The sequence below is a fragment of the Bos indicus x Bos taurus genome, chromosome X (genome assembly GCF_003369695.1).
Source record: "Bos indicus x Bos taurus breed Angus x Brahman F1 hybrid chromosome X, Bos_hybrid_MaternalHap_v2.0, whole genome shotgun sequence".
Lineage (NCBI taxonomy): Eukaryota > Metazoa > Chordata > Mammalia > Artiodactyla > Bovidae > Bos > Bos indicus x Bos taurus.
This window is the reverse complement of record NC_040105.1, coordinates 37,008,648-37,025,421: the sequence shown is the minus strand read 5'-3', so window position 1 is coordinate 37,025,421 and position 16,774 is coordinate 37,008,648. Positions and strand designations below refer to the sequence as shown.

The following is a 16,774-nucleotide window of genomic DNA, read 5'->3' as shown; positions in this document are numbered from 1 at the left end:
TGAAAATCATACTAGAGGGATCAGAAAAGTCTAAATTCCCTGAGGGAGACTGTCAAGGGAAGCTTTGCTAGAAGTCAGGCTTTCTCCAGAACTATGTAGGATACATAGGAAACTGCAGGCTGGAGGAGAAGGGGAGAGAGCATTCTAGGATTCAAATCAGCAAGGGCAAAGATTCTAAGCCACGATAAACAAGTCACATGGAGACCAGTGGGGCAGAGTGTTCTAAGCAACAGGATAAAGGAAGGGTAGATTGCATTCACATTTGGGATGATTTTACAAGTCCAATTGGGCACCTTGGAATGTATTTGTGGGTGGTAGGGAACCAGTGGGAGTGTTTTGTTGTGAATATTTTCGTTTATCTTTTTAATGACGATTACTGTTATAGACAAAATGCCCCACTGTGCAGTCAACCAAGACCTGAAGAACGGCAATAGGGTAGCTATGAGCTGAGCGTGTCGGCAGAAAGATGACAAAGAGGCTAATGAAAGAGACAGCTCACAGGCTTGGTGGCTGCTTAGATATTAATTATCTACTATATTCCAGGACAGTAGTAGGTACTGAGATTTTTAAAAGCCCCTCCTTTCATAGTCTTTACAACCTAACTGGGTGCATTCATTAGGCCATGTGAGGGGAAAGCAAGGCATTGTGGAAGCACACAGGAAGGCTCCTAACCCACATGTGAAGGGAGGAAAGACCCACGAGGAATGTGACACCATCTAACACGGGTACTGAGGGTGAACCGGAAGCCCTTGGTGCTTTATCAGATCCCTTTTCTTTACCAGCAGGTGCCCCATCTCCCAGCTGCTGTGAGTTGGCTGCTGACAAAACTCACAGTTTCCCTCTTCTTGGAGGATATGCCCTCAGTCAAATGGGAGGCTATGCAATGCACCCCCACCCCCAAGCAATTTTGGCCAATAACAGACATATAGGTCAGCTCCCTCTGCTTTAAGGTGGACCAACTCTGCAGTGTAATTTGTGGTTCTTAGCTCCCCACCTCCAGAATCCAGGTGAAGCTCCTGTCTAGGTGAGACAGAGAGCCCTTGGCCACCCAGCTTCTACTCTGTCCCCTGGCCACTCCTCCCCTTCTCCCTCTGTGGAGCTTTTCATTTCAGTAAAACCAAATCACCCCCACGGTTCCCTTCCTTCACCATGTTGGCTCCATGCCTCTGACTTTTCTTGGAATAAACTTCTCACCTTTCTTGGTCTGGCCAATTTATCCCAGGCATCACCTCCTTCAGGAAGCCTTCCTGGAATCTGGAGAAGGACCCTAAGAGATGCCTCCTCTGAGCTCCCATCAGTCCTACAACTCTGAGCACTTATACAGTTATCATATTTAAATTACTTGTTTTTAAACATAATAACTTTCTTTTAAATTGAAGTATAGTTGATTTATAATATTATATTCATTTCGGGTGTACAGGATAGAGATTTGGTATTTTTACAGACTGCTGCTGTTGCTGCTAAGTCGCTTCAGTCGTGTCCGACTCTGTGGGACCCCACAGATGGCAGCCCACCAGGCTCCCCTGTCCCTGGGATTCTCCAGGCAAGAACACTGGAGTAGGTTGCCATTGCCTTCTCCATTTACAGACTAAACTCCATTAAAAGTTATTATAAGAAAATTGTAATTCCCTGTGCTGTACAACATATGGGCTTCCCTGGTGGCTCAGATGGTAAAGAGTCTGCCTGCAATGCAGGAGACCCGGTTGGATCCCTGAGTCACGAAGATCCCCTGGAGAAGGGAATAGCAATGCACTCCAGTATTCTTGCCTAGAGAATCCCATGGACAGAGGAGCCTGGCAGGCTACAGTCCATGGGGTCGCAAAGAGTAAGACACAACTTAGCAACTGAACAACATACAACATATCGTTGTTGCTTAGCAATTTTATACATGGTGGTTTGTATCTCCTAATCCCCTAGCCCTATCTTGCCCCTCTTCCCTTCTGCCCACCCTCTGGTACCCACTGTGCTCATGTTCAGTCGCTCAGTTGTGTCCAACTCTTTGTAACCCCATAGACTGTAGTCTGCCAGGCTCCTCTGTCAATGGGATTCTCCAGGCAAGAATACTGGAGTGGGTTGCCATTTCCTTCTCCAGGGGATCTTCCCAACCCAGGGATCGAACCCATGTTTCCTCCATTGGCAGGCAGATTCTTTACCACTGAGCCACCAGGGAAGCCCTCTGGTACCCCATTGGTACCCACTAGTTTGTTTTCTGTATCGGTAAATCTGTTAAAATTACCTGTTCTCATGTCTGCCGCCCCTCATATTGTGCCAGCTAACTAAGGGCAGGTACTCTGTCATGTTCATTTTTGTTCTCCAATCTATGTCATGGTGTTTGACCCATGTCAAGGCCTCCACAAATGCCTGCTGACCCTGTAATGTCTCATTTCTCACCCCAGTGCAGGCGGATGCTGAAGTGGAGATGAGATATGTGGAAGGAAGATGGGCTGAGATGGTCCCATTGCTAAACCAGGCCACTAGCCCCTGGCAGCTTAATGGATATTGATCCTGGGGTTCTGGTCAGAGAGAAAGGGCCTCTTCCTGCAGCTCAGATCAAAGAATGGTACATGGAAGGGACCTTGAAAAACTCCTAAACCTATTGTCTTCTTACATAACCTAGAGAAGTCCACAATCAGGTGGCTTAATCTAAAAGGAAAGGATGTTGGCTTTCTTTGCTTTTGCTGGGAACACTGTCATGTCATCATGGAAACACTGATTATTGTCCACTGACATGAAACTGCCAGGCAGCAATGATATATGTCTTTGCCAAGTATTAATACAACTAGGAAAAGGAATTATTACTTAAGAAATATGGTTTGGGAGACTGAATCTTTGAAAACATGTGATCTAGCAGAGCCTCATAATAGTCAGACTTGGTACATATTATTTCAACATCCTGTAGAATCAGCACACAGGTCCATTCTGGGATCTGTGATTGCACTGAAGCAGGCACTGTACAGTGTACACTACAAAGCTTAGTGGTCAAAGACACCCGCATGTACAAATCCCTGCTGTTATCTATTCAAAGTCACCCTTGTAATTCACTATACTTCAATAAAAAAACAAACAACAAAGAAAAAAGTCACCTATCCAGGAGCCCTCATGAAATGATTAAAAAAAAAAAAAAAAGCTACAGCTGTGTTTCACCCAGAGTAAAGGAAATGAACTGTCAGTGTGACCACAATAATGATGTAACATAATGCCATCCAGACTTTATTTTAGCCATGGCATTTGTTTTAATGATTTTGTAAATAGTTTTCATCTTGTATTTCAGAATCACTAAGGTGAGGAAGGGGTCAGGTGAATCTGCCTGCATCTAGTGAGAAAAACTCGACGTTTCACTAGGTATTTATAAATGTGAGTGTCTGCAAATTGTTGGGGCCATATCCCTCAGGAACGGCAAGGGACCACAGGATAAAAGGTTTCTGTCGTGATTTAAAAAAAAAAAAAAAGTTTTCCTACTCCATCTCCACCTACTCCTTTCACAGATGAAGAAACAAAAAAGCACAAAAGAAACAAAGTGGTTTTCTCAAGGTTACTTAACTGGTTAGTGTTGGAGCTACAATTGGAATCCAGAGTTATTAACTTAAGAGCCCAGAAGTATATTCACACTGCATAAATGATAACTAAGGCTGTCACCTGTAGAGGTGGGTTGAAGGAAATTCAACAGGAAACAATTATAGTGGGAGATAAGATATCATTGAAGAAATTCCACATTGTGGACTATATCTGGCAGGTTTTTAATCACAGAATCAGCCTGCTGCCCCAAACCATCTGTACTGTTCATAAATCTACTCTCAAATAAAATGCTTTCCTCATACAAGTGAGAATTATTTTTCTAGGTCATCTCCTGCTTTAGAATTTTTGGAGAGCTTACTGTTGCCAACTTCAGAGGAATCTTGATTTTTAACCTGCACTTACCAGATTCGTAATCCCTCTTGGTGCTATTTTTACCACATCTCTTAAAAGGAAGACCGATACCCTTGAGAATGGAAGTGGTAGCAGACATAATGGGCTCCATTTGGTTGTTTATTCATTTGTGAACTGGCTTATTTTTGGCAGTCTGGTGAATACGTGGGTTGAATGCTTTTGCTTTGCAACCTACATTTAATCTTACCAAGACACTGAACATGAATGATATATGAGAATAAAGTCCTCAGGGTAATGAATCCTATGCTGTACTGTTATGGTCCATGATTTACAAAGACAGATGGGATGTACAGTAAGAATGGAGTAACTATCTTTCAAGACCCCTATATCAATTAAGTGACCCAGCCACTTATTTTAGCAGACAATCTGCCCACTCTTTACAGGGCTTTTACTATACATTGGATCCTTTTAAAATAGGCTGTATTTAATTTGGGACATTTCCAAAATTCAAGGATCCTGGGGTGCTTGAAGGATATCCAATGGCCACCATTGCTAATGATCAAAGGGAATAGGAAATGAGAGTGTTGAGCATAACATGAAGAAATATCATTTCCAGAATGGTAAATAAGTGCTGTTTTTCTTCAAGAAAAAGTTCAAAGCCAGAAAAAAAAATGGACTCAAATGATCACTGGTGGGAATTAGCCTGGACATAATGTACAATGCCCTGGTGGTGGTACAAGCACACACAGGAGCCTTTGAAGTCCTCCCTTAAGTAAAAGTGGCAGGCAGAGAAAATCTAGCCAATGGACTAAGACTTCTATTATTTGTCATCTCAGACTGTATGGAAATAAAAAATGAAATTCCACTTGGATTAAAGAACATTACATAGGTAAGGAGGGGAAAGGAAGTAATAAAAATCAGGTAACAAACTAAAGACAAATTAAATATATTTTAAAGCTGTATTCACTCATGGCATTGAAGCATAGCCTTGAAAATTAAATACACTGCTAATCAAAAATGTGCATTATTTCAGTATTTTAAGTCTCTCCTCTGGCCAATAGACCAAAATTAATTGTTTTCTCTGAATTTAATTTATTTTGAATTGCATCTTCTCTAAGGCCTAATTAGTGGTATAATGGGGTTAAAAAGAAAGAAAGAAAGTGAAAAGATGGGGTCTGATAAGTTTCTAGGCTCAATTCCAGAGAGTTCACCCCAAATGGCTTCTCATTTCTCTAGACTTTTCATTAGGTGATAATGGAAACTGTCATTTGAAGACGAATTACAGAACAGTCCATCTTAAACCTTATTGTGCATACAAATCGACTAGGGACCTTGTTGAAATGTGGATTGGGAATCCCTGGGGCTGGGGTGGGGCCTGAGATTCTCGATATCCAACAAGTGTCCAGGTGGCCCATACCACTGGTCCAGGGACCACGTTTTGAACTGTGAGGTTCCAGACCTGCACTGTCCCATGAAACCCCTGAGCACCTGCAACATGGCTAGTCTGAATCAGGATGGGTTGTAAGTCTAACATATACACGGGATTTCAAAGACAATATTTCAAAACTGTGAAATCCTACTAGATTTTTAAATTGGCTGCATGTTGAAATAACATTTGGGGTGTACTGAAAGTGTTAGTCACTCAGTCGTGTTCAACTCTTTGCGACCCCATGGACTATAGCCTGCCAGGCTTCTCTGGCCATGGAATTTCCCAGGCAAGAAATATAGGAATGTGTTGCCGTTTCCTACTCCAGGGGATCTTCCTGACCCAGGGATCGAACTCCAGTCTCTTGCATTGCAGGCAGATTCTTTACTGTCTGAGCTACCAGGGAAGCCCCTTGGGGTATATCTATTATGATAATTAATTTCACCTGTTTCTGTGGTTTTACTAGGGCTACTAAACAGTTATTTCATTTGTGGCTCATATTATATTTTATTGGAGAACACTAGTTTAATTTGTATGCAAATAGATACTGATCATTTATATTTTAAACACAGGATCATTTCTAGAGATCTTTAACTGATGGAGACTTTTCTGCCTTTGAAAAGTTTCCTCTTGACCTTTTCACCTCCTGTGGTAATGGTGTAAGGTGAGAAATACCCTCACTTCTCAGAAAAGGCATGTGTGTTTGGCTAAGCCCGCTGAAAGGCAATGTTTTCAGATAAGAATGGGAGTGAGACCTGGGGCTCCATGGCACCAGTGCACCAGCTCATTCTCCCTCTCGATGGCCTCGCCGAGCTCAGGGGGCCAGTTGCAGTTCTGTTCCTGCTCCATAAGGAAGTCCACGCTCTGCCACACCAGCTCCTGGTCCGAGGGCTTGAGGTGCTCATGGTAAGAAAGAAGCATCTGGAGGATGGACGATAGGCCATGAGCTGCTCCTATACAGACAAGAGAAGCATTGTTAATTCAATTGGGAAGAGGACCAGTTTGAAGTTAATCCATTAATATTAAAAACTTGAAGATGTCAGTGGCTGAATCCTGTTTCCCTGTGCACAGGTACTACTGGCAGTGATTGTATAAGCTGTTCAACTTTCAGCAAAAATAGGCCAATGAATTCACAATCAAGAATAAAGTATTTTAGTCTTGAGTGAAATTCCCTGGTGGATCAGTGGTAAAGAATCCGCCTGCCAATGCAGGAGACCTGGCTTTGATCCCTGGGTCAGGAAGATCCCCTGGAGAAGGGAAGGGCTACCCACTCTAGTATTCTTGCCTGGGAAATCCCATGGACAGAGGAGTCTGGTGGACTACAGTCCATGGGGTGGGTTGCATAGAGTCAGACATGACTGACTGACTCTCTCTCACACACACATACACACACTTGTTAAAACAGTTACCTTTCTGACAGGTAGATTCTGAAAATAAATATGAAATTATGCTTTGAAGTATCCATCAATATTTATTTTCAAATGGCTTTTTAAAAGGTTCCCAGTGATAGTGATGACCTATGTAAAAGCGGCTATTAGAGACTGCCTTCCTCCTCCAGGCCTTGGCCAAAACCTTCACTCACCCAAGTATTCGGTTCCATAGTAAGAATACATCAGCGGGAATGGCTTCCTCTTTTTCATGGCATACTGTTTCCCAGAGTCCAGGATGGCCTGACAAATTGATTTGATCTGGGCTGGGGTCAGCACCTGAGTAAGGAAATCAAGAAGCAGAAGTAAAGTCATGATCTTCATTATTCCTCTGACACCACATTTTCTTGCTTAAATAGTCCATCAGCATAAACCCCCCACACTCCTCTTCTTCTTTGTAAATAAGCTCAGCCCACCACACCTTTTTTTTTTTTTTTAAACCACTGATTCTCTCTCTGCTGTCAAGTTTATCTCCCCTCTTCAGAAAATTTGCTGTTCTGATGGCAAACACAAATCTTTACTGCTATAGGCTTTTGTAAAAGGCAAAGACCACCTTACAGCTGTTATGTCATTAATCCTTGTCACAAGAACAAGCAGTTGCTCAGAAAAGAACAAAGACTGGTCCTAAGTGACCATGCTTAACAAAGCTGTTACTCCTGATATATGGCATGGGTCTGGCTCAGACAATGGGCCTTCAGTTTGTGTCATTTTGATTGTGCTTATAAAGCCACAATTCTATGACAACTGCTACACGACAGACTCAACAGAGCCTGCTTTTGCAGTCTCTGAAGGGCTTCCTAGGTGCCTGCCAAGGCAGGAGACACAAGATACATGGGTTCTATCCCTGCGTGGGGAAGATCTCCTGGAGGAGGAAATGGCAACTCGTTCAAGTATTCTTGCCTGGAGATTCCCATGGACAGAGGAGCCTGGTGGGCTATAGTCCATAGGGTTGCAAAAAGTGAGACGCGTCTGAGCACAGCACAGCAGAGCAGAAGGAAACCAAGGTCCAGTAAGGACCAATACAAAAGAACTTTCACTATCAAAATGACTCTGGGCACTTCCCTTTGGTCCAGCGGTTAAGACTCCCTGCTTCCACTGCAAGGGGCAGGGGTTCCAGCCCTGGTTGGGGAATGAAGATCCCACATCAAAAACAAAATGACTGAATAGAGAATGGCCAAAAGGCAATGCATGACATGCCGTCTCCCATATTTTATTCAATTTCCCCACTGTAAGTTGGAGGGCTATAGAGATTAAAATGTTCTCAAGCCTACAAAGCATCACTGCAATTATTAGGGTTCCGCTCAGGTATGCAATGTTCTCTGCCACCCACTCAGCCTCAGGGCTGACTGGATACTCCATTTAGCACCCTCTCATGTCCCCGTTACTCTTGGCACAGCACCCACTGTGTTCTTTCTCTCTTTCTCTCTAGTGGATGATCAGATGCAAAGACCCTGACATCTCATCTTTTTGGTATCCTTGGTTCCTAATGCTGAGCCTGAGGGGGCCTTTGGTAACTGATGAGTGAGTAAGAGCCAGGTGTACTGGCATGAAAAGCAGAGTCCTCCCTCTCCTCTTTCCTTTACTCCACCCCGCCCACCCCCCAGCTGTTTCCCCTTCCTTCCAAATTATTTCCTAAGCCCTTAGTATCACATGGCAGGAAAGCCTGTCCCAGATGCTGGAGACATAACAGTAAACAGGATGACAAGACCTTTACTCTCATGAAGCCAACCTTCCAAAAAGGCAAACCTATGTAAGAAAAGTACTAGTCAGAGTAACCAAAAAAAAAAGAAAAACCACCTACAGTTCAGCCTTGGCCTGAATGAATGAATCTGGAATCAAGTCTATTGGGTTTTGTTTTTTCTCTAAAGACTCACACATCAAATTTTCCTATGTGGTATCTGCCATCTGACTCACCCAATCCTTTAGAAATAACTAATGATTTCTTAAATCATGATTTACCCAACATTAGAAGGGGCTGATTTACCCAACATTAGAAGGGCTTCCCAGGTGGCGCTAGTGGTAAAGAACCCACCTGCCAATGCAGGAGACTAAGAGACACAGGTTAGATTCCAGGGTTGGGGAGATCCCTGGAGAAGGAAATGGCAACCCACTCCAGTATTTTTGCCTAGAGAATCCCCAGGACAGAGGATCCTGGTGGACTATGGTCCATAGGGTTGCAAAGAGTCAGACATGACTGAAGCAACTTAGCATCCATGCACGCACAGAAGGGCAAACTATAATCCAAGATTTGGCCTCTTCAAATCTAGCATTTAATTTGGAAAAATAATTACATAAAAAGGAAGTTGTTCATTAATTTGCCAATTACCATTACTGAGCTACTAGTCCAGTGAGGCCCTCTATTAGGTATTGTGGGGGAACTCTAGAAAGCCTGGGAAACATTTTTTTTAGACAAAAGTCTATAATAGAGCAATCAAAGTTCACAAGCCCACCTCACGTCAGAATGACCATCATCAAAAAGTCTGCAAATAATAAATGCTGGAGAGGGTGTGGAGAAAAATGGAACCAACCCTCTTAGACAGTTGGTGGAATATAAATTGGTATAGCCACTATGGAGAACAGCGTGGAGGTTCCTTCAGAAACTCAAAATAGAAATACCATATACGTCTGGAGAAAACTCTAATTTGAAAAGATACATGCACCCCAATGTTCACAGCAGCACTGTTCACGACAGCCAAGACAAGGAAGCAACCTAAATGTTTATTGGCAGAGGAATGTATAAAGATGTGGTTTATATATATAATGAAATATTTCTCAGCCATAAAAAAATGAAGCAATGTCATTTGCAGCAACATGGATGGACCTAGAGATTATCATACTAAGTGAAGAAAGTCAGACAGAGAAAAACAAATATCATATGATATAATTTATATGCACAATCTAAAAAATGACATAAATGAACTTGTTTACAAAACAGAAATAGACTCACTGACAGAGTAAACAAACTTATTGTTACCAAAGGGGAAAGGGGGGGCAGATGAATTAGGAATTTGGGATTAACAGATATATATTACTATATATAAAATAGATAACCAACAAGGATCTACTGTATAGCACAAGGAACTATCTTCAGTATTTTTTAATAACCTATAAGAGAAAATAATCTGAAAAAAGGAATACATATATATATATATATAAAATATAACTGAATCACTTTGCTGTACATCTGAAACATTGTAAAACAACTTAAATTTTTTCTTTAATTAAAAAAGAAAAGTTCATGAGCCCAGGCAGGCGTGGAAAGAAGCTGTAGTGCAGAGCATGTAACACATCAGCTTCATTAAGACTTTGGGTCCCCATTTTCCATTTGGTTGCTCAGAAACAATTACAGGTATGCCATGAGTTTCAACTTAAATTTCTCTTTTTATTAGGTACCTATTTTTGCCTCTTGGGTTTACTCCTTCCTAACATTCCCAAAGACCTATCTTCTGACACCTTCCCACCATCATTTCAAGGCTTAGCCCCAGGTCTTTCCTTAGCTGAATAGCCCATTTCTCTTATATTTTCCACTCTGCATCTATCAAATTGCTACCAAAATTTCAATTTGCCACTAAAAACATCTTTCTCTGTGCCTTTATTGGCATCAACTGATCTCACATTTGGTCTGACTCTACCTAATATCTTGCATTATCAGTCTCATATCAACCCCACCATCCTGGCTCACTCTCAGAAACTTGCCAAGAGCCTCAAAAGGCATGAACTTAAAAGGAGTCTATTCTGGTACCATCCATAATTCCCTGGGAGTATATTTGGCTCTTCACCTGAACTAAGGTCCTGTTTGCCTCTTCTGGTCTTGAATCCATACAACAGAGACAATTTTTGTGACAGGAAAAGGCCACGGAGTTTCAGGGTATGTGCTCATTTGAATGACCAAAGTTTTCCCTATTTGACTTCTGTGCCGATAACTGAAAACTGGATTACTTTTTCCTCCGTTGAACATATATTCATGTCTCCTTTTCCTCCACCTGCTTGTTTTTCTTTTTTTTCCTCTATTTTTTGACCACACAGTGCCGCATAGGAGATCTTAGTTCTCTGACCAGGGATTGAACCTTTGCCCCCTGCAGTGAAAGTGTGGTGTCCTAACCACACTGGACCACCAAGGGAAGTCCCATCCACCTGCTTGTTTTTAACCTAGGAAAAAAAAATCAACTTTGGTTCTATGTGGTGCCCTCTCTTTTCCTTTCCACCCCTAATCCACAGCTCCCAATAGAGAATGAGTTTATAAAATATTGCAAAACCTCCCCGGTCATGCATCATGTCTGGGCGGTTTCCTCTTATCTCTCAGAAACACTGTGAAAAACAAAGAGAAACGGCGCTTGTTGGGCTGGATAAAGACCAGTTAGTTATGCGTGCAGTTCTTTATCGCTGGGAACAGGCAAGACCTACCCTTGGCTTTATTGATCAGCAAATAAAAAGTGAAGAGTGCTCGTGAAAAGTGTGCAGAGGAGACCATCGAGGAAGAGGGTCCTGGTCTCACTGTCCTTCCCCCCAGTGCACAGTACATTAGGAAGGAAGGAGATGACATGGTGGAGGGGTGGGGGTGGACAGTGGCTGCTTCATGTTCTCTCATAGGTCTGCCCTCTCCAATATCCCTTCAGGTCCCATTCCCAGCTCAGAGTAATACATTAGCACACATACCGCGAAGAAGACGGCCTCCCAGCTTCTGAAACCTGCTGAAGCCTTAGGAATGAGGAAACAGCATTTCCACTGGGGAGAAAGGAGTGACTGCGGGTGGCAGAGAGGGGCTCCCTGCCCATTAGGCCTTTATCAGAACACACCCAAATTCCCTCTCCTGTATTTGTAGCATATAATAAGGTTATTTACGTACTGATGTTTTGGATGGATTTGGTTCTCTTTTCTAATTATTATTATTATTATTTTTTTTTACTATAGTTGATTTCCAGTGTTGTGTTAATTTCTGCTGTATAGCAAAGGGACTCAGTTATATACATATATACATTCTTTTTATATTCTTTTCCATTACAGTAATCACAGGATATTGAACATAGTTCCCTGTGCTACCACAGTAGGACTTTGCTGATTATCCATTCTGTATGTGGTCGTTTGCATTTGCTAATCCCACACTCCCAGTCCACCCTCCCGCAACCCAGCCCTGCCTTGGCAACCACAAGTCTGTTGTCTATGTCCGTGAATCTCTGTTTCAAAGACACATTCATTTGTGACACATTTTAGATTCTACATATAAGTGACAGCATATGGTATTTGGATTTGGTTCTTTAAATAAATTTTTTACACTGAATTGAAATAAATTAAGATATGTCAAACATGCAAAGCAAGTCTCTGGTGGTTTGGTGTAAATAGTTTGATTAGTTTAGCTGATTGCCTTCGCTGGTCCTTGAACAGAGGTGTCTGTTGTGAAAGAGTCCTATGGGGCTGGGCTGTGAGCATGAAGAGATGAGAGCACAATAAAGCTCATGCTATGTTGCTTGGCCCCAACCTAAAGGTCGAGCTCTGATGCAACCACCTCCCTACTGAGGATACATGATCTTTCTTAAGGAAATAAACAAAATGGGCTAAGCCACAGAAAGCCTGCCTCACCACAGACCCCTTTTCAGAGTGAAGTGTCCTGCTCACAGGCCCTCTGAAGTGGAGGTCTTTGCTAGCTTACTATCAACCACGGCCAGCATGAGCAAGTAACCGTCCAAAATGCCCTGAGTAGGTGACTGTCCAGCCAGATGGAATGCAAAAGGTCACTCCAATATCATGCCAAACACACATGTAACAGAGCAAGAATCTAATGCAGTTAATGTCAGGTTAGCTGACACGTGGTGATTTCCTTCAGCAATGTATTTCACCCACTCATTTGCCCCACCATTCTGGTGGTAGCACAAATTTCTGCTTTGAGAAAGAAAAAAGCCATTTGATGATCAATGAACACAAAAATGACTTTTTTTTAGGTTTTAAAAAAAATTATTGGAGTAGAGTTGATTTACAATGTCATGTTAGTTTCAAGTATACAGCAAAGTGATTTGATTATACATATACATATATTCATTCTTTAAATTTTTTTTTTTTTTTTTTTGCTGCACTGCTCAGCATGTGGCATCTTAGCTCCCTGGCAAGGGACTGAACCCACATCCCCTGCACTGGAAGTGTGGAGTCTTAACTACTGGACCGCCAGGGAAGTCTCCCTCTTCCTTCTTTTTATGATACCCATGGAGATAATAGCTCTGAGGAAAAATGGCTTTTGAGTTATTAAGATCCTGGGTATTTTAGTACTTAAAGCTGATAAGATAAACAACAGACTTGAAGGCTATATAGAGTCAGGATGGAGCTAAAGCTGTTCAAGGCGGGCAGAGGTGACATGGAATAGAAACCAGGAAGTTGAAAGTCAGTGTGGAGTTCCTGTTGTCCTAGCTCTACTCCCTTGCAATAGGCATTACGAAAGATCCTATAATCTCCTGAAAAGGTTTGGAAAATTATAGGTAGTTAGGATGCGTGCCCCCCTCCCACCTGGAATTTGGGGAGATGGCAGACTCAGAGATGTGGCTCTTGTCTCAGGGTCTGGGGCCAGTAACAGAGATACTGCTACATAGCATGTCCACAAGAGAGACAGAAGCAATCCCAAGTTTCCTGTGGGTACCATGGTGGAGCAGAAAAACATCCCATATCCAAAAAAGTAAATTTTTCTAACAAAATTCCCTGTCCAAATTTAGAAGTTAGGGATTTTTTTTTTGGTACAAAGTCAAAATACAAACAAATGGTTAGAGGCCTCTTTCAGGCTTTGATTCAGTTGAAAGCCACTAAGTTACAGATAAGAGCCAGGCCTGCAGGAAATCTCTGGAGTGGGTGGAGATGTATGTAAGGTGTTGAGAAGACAAAAACTTATAGGAGTTTCTTTGATGCAGAAGAAGCGTAAAGAGATAAGGTACAGCTAAGGGAGGCAGGCTTTCCTCGTGGTGCAGTGGTAAAGAATCTGCCTGCCAATGCAGGAGACATGGGTTTGATCCCTGATTCAGGAAGACCCTTGGAGAAGGAAATGGCAACTCACTCCAGTGTTTTTGCCTGGAGAATTCCATGGACAGAGGAGCTTGGTGGGCTACAGTCTATGGGGTCGCACAGAGTTGGACATGACTCAGCAACTGAGCATGCACAACTAAGGGAAGGCTTTCAAACAGGAAACAGATACTGACGAATCAGACAATTTACATTATGTGCTTGGCCTGTGCTGGGCACTTTGAGAGAACATATATTTTTCTTTCTTTTTTGATGTGGACCATTGTTTAAAGTCTTTATTGAACTTGTTGCAGTATTGCTTCTGTTTATGTTTTGGTTTTTTGATTGTGAGGCATGTGAGATCTTGGCTCCTTGATTAGGGATTGAGCCAGCACCCCCTGCAATGGAAGCCGAAATCTTAACCACTGGCCCACCAGGGAAGTCCCAAGACAAGATATAATCTCAATAAATAGACTTAACACCTGAATCATTTAAATAGTGAAATATTTTGCATTTGTTTAAATTCTCAAAGTCATGATCTATAGGGATAAGGTGGAGGGAGAGAATATTGAGGGCTTCACAGAGAGAAAGGGATATGAGCTAAGCTTTGAAGGACAGTTAGGAAGTGAATAAATGAAAGGAGATGGGGGGACGGAGAGAAGGTATTTTAAGTGGTGGGATGGAGAAAAGCCTGTGTATTATGGCCAGGCTTCTCAAATTGCAGTGTGCACACAGATTACCTGGTGCTCTTGTTAAAATGCAGATTCTGATTCCGTGAGTCCGGGATGGGACCAGGACTCTATAGTTCTAACAAGCTCCCAGGCGAGGTTGCTGACCTCACCTAGACCACACCTGAAGCAGGAAGGGGTTATGGGAGCAGGGAGGCTGACTGCAGTAGAGGATTTCTCTTGAAAAGGGTGAGAACTTAGATGGAACTGTAGAAAGTTCCCAAAGAATGTTCGAGGAAGCAAGAGTGTGCCCCAGAGGCAAGAACACTGCAGCTGTAATTTCAAAGACCAGAACCCAGGAAAGAGAAGCGATAACAATGGTAAATTCTCTTCCATTTTGCCATGTGGAGGAAAAGTCCCTCCAAAATCTGCAAACCCCAGTGGGGAGCTCTCTTAGCCAATGTGGCCAGGTTTGTTATTTAACTTAATTAGTCTCCAAATAGGGCACGTGTGCTGGTGCAGAAGGAGCAAGTCCCTTGCATCTAGTTTTCCTGATGCTCTATGACCATTATTATGCTGGGCGATGAGGAACCGGAGGCAGGTTACTCTAGTTAATGATTATCTTCCAATCATCAAAGGGATTCAGCAGGGAATTTCACGTACAAACATTTGGTCCTAGACACCGTTTCAAACTTGTTTCTTTTCCCTTCTCATGTTGAGACACCCAAGCCAGGAAAACACTGGGAACGAGAAAAGCAAAACAGGTTTTACCCCATTCCTGCAAACTGACTGCCGGTTTGAAAGAATTATTATAAGTACCTGGTAACCCAATCTGCAGTAAGTGTCACTAGATGATTTTGTTCTGTTTCCTCCAAGAGATGAAATGTCTCAGAGCCTGAGCTGCCCTTTCTACAAAAATAGGCTCACAATGATTTGCCCCTTCTACCCCCTCAGGTGACAGTGAGACCTATTTTTAAAAAGCAGTTCCCATTTGGGGTTAGCAGATGTAAACTGGTATATATAGAATGGATAAATAGCAAGATTCTACTGTATAGCACAGAGAACTATACTCAATATCCTGTGATAGACCAGAATGGAAAAGAATTTGAAAAAGAATGTGTGTGTGTGTGTGTGTGTGTGTGTATATATAAAATGGAGTCACTTTCTGTACAGCAGAAATTAACACAACACTGTAAGTTAACTATACTTTAAATTTTTATAAAAGCAAAAAAAAAAAAAAAAGGCAGTTCCCATTAGCAAATTCCGATTTTGTTAAGCTTACAATCGTATCTAGCTCTAGGTCACAGTGAATATCAGCCTTAGTCAATCGTGTCAGTTGTCCCCACTGTCCCTTGCCAGATATCCAGTTCTCAGCAGTCCGTGAAGCTAGAGTTGGCTATGTGACTTCATTTTGATCAATGGGGAAATCTGCTGAGGTGGGAGCTTCCTGCAAAGCTCTTGATTTCAGCATAAATGGAAGTAAAATGGACACACTTGGCTTTTCTTGCCTTTCCTCTTTTTGGCGCCTTGAATGTTTATGTGAGGCCTGGAGCTATAGCAGCCATTTTGTATCCTGAGGCAATAAGCTTGTGGATGACATGCCAACATTCAAAGAACAATAGATGAGAAAGATCCTGGGGGTTTTGGACATCACTGGGCATCTGTACCACAACCAGGACCACCTATCTCCATAAGTCTTTTGTTATGAGAGAAAAAGTATTTCCTTTCTTAAAGTCACTGTTCATTGGATTACTTACAAACTCACATCAACTAGGCAGCCATAAAGTGCCAATCTAACGGCACTGCTAACATTCATTTCCCTGTAAAGCAATTTTTGCCCACATACTCCTCTGTTTCCATGGAAACCTCTAGCTCCAGAGCTCTTTATAGTGAAACTGACTGCCTGAGTGGACAAATTCAAATGCAGTTTTTAGTGCTGGCAGTACTCACAAGGTTGTGATTGATTTTTCTTGTTAAGTGCTATCCTAGAGCCCAAAGACAAAGCCTAGCAAACACACTGTCACCTTGCTGCCACTGCCCTGTGTGACCTCCCGACTCCTTGCACTTATCTTGCTCCAGGTCAGGGACAGGGGACACTCTTGAAGCTGCCCCAGGACAGTAGATCCTCAAACCCTCAAAGTTGATGTGGGGAGACAGTGAGGAGACTTGTGGGAGCCTCAGAAACAAGTTCTGTGAAGCAATCACCTTCTATACCAGGAACCACTGTCACCTCAACTTAAGTAACTGTATTATGTACTATCTGTCCTGTCACTTGAGAGAGAGCTATTCATGAAAATGGTCCTAGAAGAACAGTATCTGAACCATTTGTGACATTTTAAGGCTTAATAACTCTTTTGCCTAGATATTTTGGACAGAATAAGCTGAAAGGATTTATTTTCCATGGGCCTGTG

At 42.4% G+C, this 16,774-nt stretch overlaps 1 protein-coding gene across 1 annotated transcript in view; it reads right to left on the bottom strand.

Annotated features, from left to right (window-relative positions):
- The window catches only part of LANCL3 (LanC like 3), a 113,088-nt gene that overhangs the window by 9,229 nt on the left and 87,085 nt on the right, over positions 1-16,774 (bottom strand). Inside the window, exons 2-3 of the mRNA XM_027534420.1 lie at positions 6,876-6,999; positions 6,049-6,246 (exon numbers count right to left, since the gene is read on the bottom strand). Of these exons, the coding sequence (XP_027390221.1) occupies positions 6,049-6,246; positions 6,876-6,999 (322 nt within the window). The remainder of the gene's footprint in view (positions 1-6,048; positions 6,247-6,875; positions 7,000-16,774) is intronic.